At 32.0% G+C, this 5,437-nt stretch overlaps 1 protein-coding gene across 1 annotated transcript; it reads right to left on the reverse strand.

The window, feature by feature from the left end:
* Positions 1 to 936: 936 nt before the first annotated feature.
* Positions 937 to 2,879, reverse strand: LOC124894815. Its single transcript, XM_047405341.1, has 2 exons — positions 2,728 to 2,879; positions 937 to 1,465 (listed from the first exon to the last, which is right to left on the reverse strand). The coding sequence occupies exons 1-2, from the start codon at positions 2,877 to 2,879 to the stop codon at positions 937 to 939; spliced, it is 681 nt and encodes a 226-aa protein (XP_047261297.1).
* Between the last annotated feature and the right edge of the window lie 2,558 nt (positions 2,880 to 5,437).

Consider the following 5,437-nt stretch of genomic DNA (forward strand, 5'->3'; position numbering starts at 1 on the left):
CGCAGGAGCAACTGAACTTGGTAGCAATTCAATTTTGTGATCGATATCCCTCCTTGGCGGCAATTCTTTAGGTAATTCAGGGGGCATCACATTAGCATATTGCCTCAGTAAATCAGCAACACAATCTGGCACCTTTACCTTAACATTTGGATTCACTTCGATCATGGCAGCAAGAAAAGTTTTAGCACCTTTCTTCAGTCCTTTCTCGACTGAAATAGCAAAAATGATAGAGCCCTTGTTTTTTCCTTTCTTTGCTTCTCCATAAGGATGACAAGCCTTGATGAAACTTGGATTGTTTTCGTCTCCGATCATCACTCCATCTAAGTGAGGAAAATGAACAAAATGAAACTTTCTAAGAAAATCTATTCCAAGAATGACTTCAAAATCACCTAATGGCATAGCCATCAAGTTATGTTTTCCCATCCAACTTCCAATCACCATCTGCACATCCTAAGCGATGCCTACAATGGCTTTTGCCTTGGAACTCACCGTCAGGACAAAGGATGGACTTTTCTTCAACTTAAGTCCATATTTCACAGCAACTTTGGCATCCACAAAAGTATGAGCGGCTCCAGTATCTACCATTTCCATCACACGATTGCCATCAACTTTCATCTCAACGTGAATTAACGCAGCATGAGAGTTGTTGAACGACTTTGAGGATTCACCCATAACATTCAGCAAACTAACATGGTTAAGTGACAATCCCAAAGGATTTGCTAACGAAGCAACAACTTCGTCACCCCCATTTTGATTCATGTTTACAGCAAGTATCACATTCACTCTTTCACGATTTGGACAACTCTTGGCCGAATGTGGTCCACCACAAGTCCAACAACCCTTAGAATTTCCATCCTTTCCTTTGTTCTTGGCATTTCCAGCATTTGTTGGGGCCTTCCCTTTGTCACCCTTGTCGTTACATCCATATTTCTTCTCTTACCATTTCTTCTCAGTCTTTTTCTTTGACTTTAAAGAACTAGGAATGTCAGAATCAGAACGAGTTGAGCGAAAATCCATCAACGAGTCAGCGGCAGCTATTGCACTTAGCAAGTCCTTGACATTCTGCCTCCGTAGTTCGTTTTGGACCCATGCTTGCATCCCTGAGATAAAGTTATGCAACTTGTCTTCATCAGACATATTTTGGATGTCTAACATCAAAGAAGTAAATTCCTTGATATAGTAACGAATCGTTTCCATTTGCCTTAGCCTTTTCAACTTGTCTCTAGCAATCCATGAGGCATTGCTAGGAAGGAATTGGTCTCTCATTTCCTTCTTCAACTTATCCCAAGTATCAATTTTGGGACGTCCAGCACTTTCATCATCCGCATTCTGAGTACGCCACCACAATTTTGCATCACCAGTCAAGTACACCGTGGTGATGTTTATTTTGTCCGTCCCAACAACTGGGGCTATAGAGAAATATTGCTCCATGTCCCAAAGAAAATTTTCCAATTCCTTGGCACTTCTATATTTTAAAAAATTACAATTCATAGTCATTTGGTAGTTTAAAATTCAATTTTTTATGGGGCCCTATATACAAATATATTAAGATTTGTATATACCAAATTTCTCTGTCATGTATTTATTTTTGGTATTTTCTTTTTATTCTCTCTCTATTCTATTGGTTCAAAAAACGACAACAATGGGAACATAAAAACACACAATTATTGAAGATATCTTCTTCAACTTTTTGCTCTTTATTTTTCTCTCAAAATACTTTAATATCCTTGATTTTACATTGAAGAAATGGCAGCATTGGTAATATCATAATACACAATTCTTCAAGAGATATTCTTCAATTTTTTCTCCTTATTTTTCTCTCAAAATCACTCTAATATCACAAAATATCATCCTTGATTTTAATTGAAGAATCTTTTTTGTGGATTTGTCATTACATAAAATTATTTTAGGATATTTATTGAAGATTTGAGGTAATCTTTTAGTATTTTTGATATTAGATTTAATTTTTTTTGGATTTCTTATATTTTACAATTCTTTCTATCATAAATTTAGATTGAAATAACTTAGAAATTTATTGAATTTATGTATATCTGTAAACATAAATTTATGATAGAAAGGATTTTGCACCTTCCAGCAAGAAGGAAAGAGCAAAATATTCTAAGTTATCTCAATCTAAAGGGAGGAGCAATGAGTTGACAATAATTACGAGGTAGTTTTATATTTTCATGAAAAAAAATTGTTGTTCAATATACATTGTTGTTCAATATATGTATGTATATATATATATATATATATATATATATATATATATATATATTCTAACAAGTATACATTTTCTAGAATAATGCATATGCATATATACCGTTTTAGAGTACATATATGTATATACGGTTTTTAGAATGTGATGTGACCTATCTTTGAAAGATTTTTTGTTGTATAAGTGATTTTGTTAACAATGTGCTCAAGTTGGTTATGTATGCTTGAATTGTGAAAGTGGAGGCATAACTGAAAAGTGACAGGCACTTAATGGTAAGAATTTGACAAATTGAAATTTCTATCACCAAAACATAGATAGGTTAGTTGAGTTTTTACTTGAAGAGTCTGTTTAGAGGTCGTGTGATTTAACTATGGAATATGATAATGGTAAATAAGCTTGAAATTTGTTTCTGATTGCATACTGTGTCATCACCCACTTCAAAGTAGCTTTCTTTGTATACACCTGATCAATCAGAACTTCGTTATGTGGGTCTGAAAATTTTAATTTACTTGAAATTACCATTTATATCAATAACTTCAATCTTTTCAATAGAATCTGCATCAATTTGGTCATTTATATCATCAAAATCAACTCCAACACTGTCCGAACTCAGCTCACAATCAGACCTCTCGCCTTCAAATTTCTTGTTAGATTTTTTCATCTTCAATAACTTTATCAAATACAGAAACACATAATGAATAATTTTTTAAATTTCTCTTTTTTTTACGTACCATTACATACACTGTCATGCCCATGTCATTATGTATCTCCATTCATTTACTACTAAACTCAACTTTACACTCTATTTTTACATTTTCAAATTCAAGCCGATAAAAAATTGATTACCAATCAATTGAAGCAATTGTTCATGCTTTTCACTTTCTTCAATTGCAATTGGGTCCGACTGATATTGTTCATTTTCGTTATCAACGTTTCATATACCCGAATACTTCAAATAATGGATAATTGTGCCATTTTTGCATATAATCTGCAAATAAATACAAATAATTAATTGCAAATAAATTTAGATTTAGAAGTAATGTGGTAAATACAAAATTTCTAAATATTTAATGATTTGTGAGAAAAAACACAAATTGATTTTATTATACACATAGTAATCAAAAATATAAAAATCCAATGATTAGAACGAATTCATAGTCATAATACTTATTCAAATTCAGAAAGCATATGCGAATGCGAGAATGAATTCAAAAACGTATTTTTCAGAATAAAGTATTTCATGAATTTTCTTTTACATATTTTTTGAATAGAGATTTTACCTGTTATCAATTGTATGAATTGATATCTTCCACTGCTTATTTCAAATCTTAAGAAATTTTTTTCTTCATTTTCAACAGATCCATAAAAATGATATATAATGTTTAGTTATGAAGGAGAAATATGTGGAGAAGTTGGAGGAATTTAAGAAAATTGACTGCATTTAACTTTCTTTTTTGAGAAAATGATCTACTACCTCCCAACCTTTAGTCGAAATCTCAACTACACACTCAACCTTTAAAGGTGACCTATTACCCCCCTGATCTATTTTTTCCTATATTTATTACCCCCAAAATGCTGACCTGTCAAGGAAGGTGAGAACACCCCCCGTAGGCGCGTTGGTTTAGTTCCAGCACGTCCAAAATTAAATGTTAAGCCTTCCACATGTAATATACAGGTCGTCAATTGATCATTTTCTCAATAAATATTGAAAACTACTCTTTCTCTCTCCAATGGTCATCTTCTTTTCTCTTCTTCTTTCTTGACCCCGTCTTTGTCCACCATTTTCCTTCATGTTTCTCTTTTTATTTTATTTTTTAACGAATGTTTTAGCTTTTAATTTCAATTTGTGCTTCAAGTCTTGAAGTTTTATTTTGTAATTTGGTTCAATTATTAATTTAGGATTTATAATTTGATGTTCGATTTTGTCGAAATTCATGAAATGATAAATTCTAAATTGAATAAGTTTTGTATGGATGAATCAGATCCAATGGTCAATGCTGTTGTGAGATGCAAACATGGTATTTTGCTTGACTTGCAAACTTCATGGTCGAAGTCAAATCCGAAAAGAAGATTTTGGTCTTACCCCTACTATGGTGTAAGTATTTTGCATTCTCATTTTGCTGTCAATTTATATTCAAATTATGATAATGTACTGATTTCTAAAAAAAAAAATCAATCTCAAAAATATAATTTTTTTCTATGGAAGGACAAAGAAAAAGTGAATCCAAGATCAAATTCTATCATTCCAAGATTGGTGAACAAAATCAATGAGTTGGAAGAAGACTTATGGCGTAAACAGGTCCAAATTGATAACTTGACGCGGGAGAAGGAGCTCAATGGAAGATGGAGATGGTATAGGTTCAATAGGAAGATCTTTTTATGTATTTTTATTTGTGGTGCTGGTATGTTCATTTGTAACAAATGAACTGAAAGTAGTTGCTAGATCTAGTCTACTATGGTATAAATTTTATGTACCTCTTTCTAAATATATCAGACTATGTTATGTTATGATGTCTTATGCCTAGTCGTACTTCAGATGTTTCTTGTGCTGCTGCTATGATATTGTTTACACTTTTGCTACTTCTATGTTATTGCTTGCACTTTCGAAATTGTGTTGTTTCCTGCTACGTTGTTGTTTACAATTTTAAAATTATGTCGTGTATTACTGTTATGGTATTATTTAAACTTATTGTGTCTTGTGTTGTTGCTATGTTATTGTTTACACTTGCAAAGTTGTGTCTTATTAGGCAAAGCACCCTGTTGCTGCTATGTGTTTACACTTAAATCGTGTAATGATAATGTTGTGTACATTATATCAACTTTATCTTTATTTAACACAACAATAATGCGTAATGACAACATTCATCAATAAAACATTCCAACTTCACTCATCATCATTCATACGAACCATTAGGCACAACATAATCATTCATAGCAATCATTAGGCAACATTCATCAACAAAACGTATATACAGTGCTTAAATTATTTTCCAACACCAAAATAAAATTATTTTCATGTCAATTGTTCTAACTTAAAACAGTGCTTAAATTAATCAACATCACTATAATTTTCAAGGCATCTTGAACTTTGAAGAAGTGTTTTTTTAACTAGGATTATTTGAACTGCCTCCCACATTCTTCTTTCTTTTCTTCTCTTTAATCTCTTATAGATTTTTTGTTGATATTGCTGCTTTTCCATTCCATTTCAGCTTACTGGTA

The sequence above is a fragment of the Capsicum annuum genome, unplaced genomic scaffold (genome assembly GCF_002878395.1).
Source record: "Capsicum annuum cultivar UCD-10X-F1 unplaced genomic scaffold, UCD10Xv1.1 ctg77666, whole genome shotgun sequence".
Taxonomy (NCBI): Eukaryota; Viridiplantae; Streptophyta; class Magnoliopsida; order Solanales; family Solanaceae; genus Capsicum; species Capsicum annuum.

Bases quoted from the DNA above. Each gene is read 5' to 3' on its own strand.
- LOC124894815 (XM_047405341.1), bottom strand. From the start codon at position 2,879: ATGAAAAAATCTAACAAGAAATTTGAAGGCGAGAGGTCTGATTGTGAG. The intron at 1,466-2,727 runs GTAAATTAAAAT...TTTAAAATATAG, and splicing joins GATATAAATGGTAATTTCAA to AAGTGCCAAGGAATTGGAAA.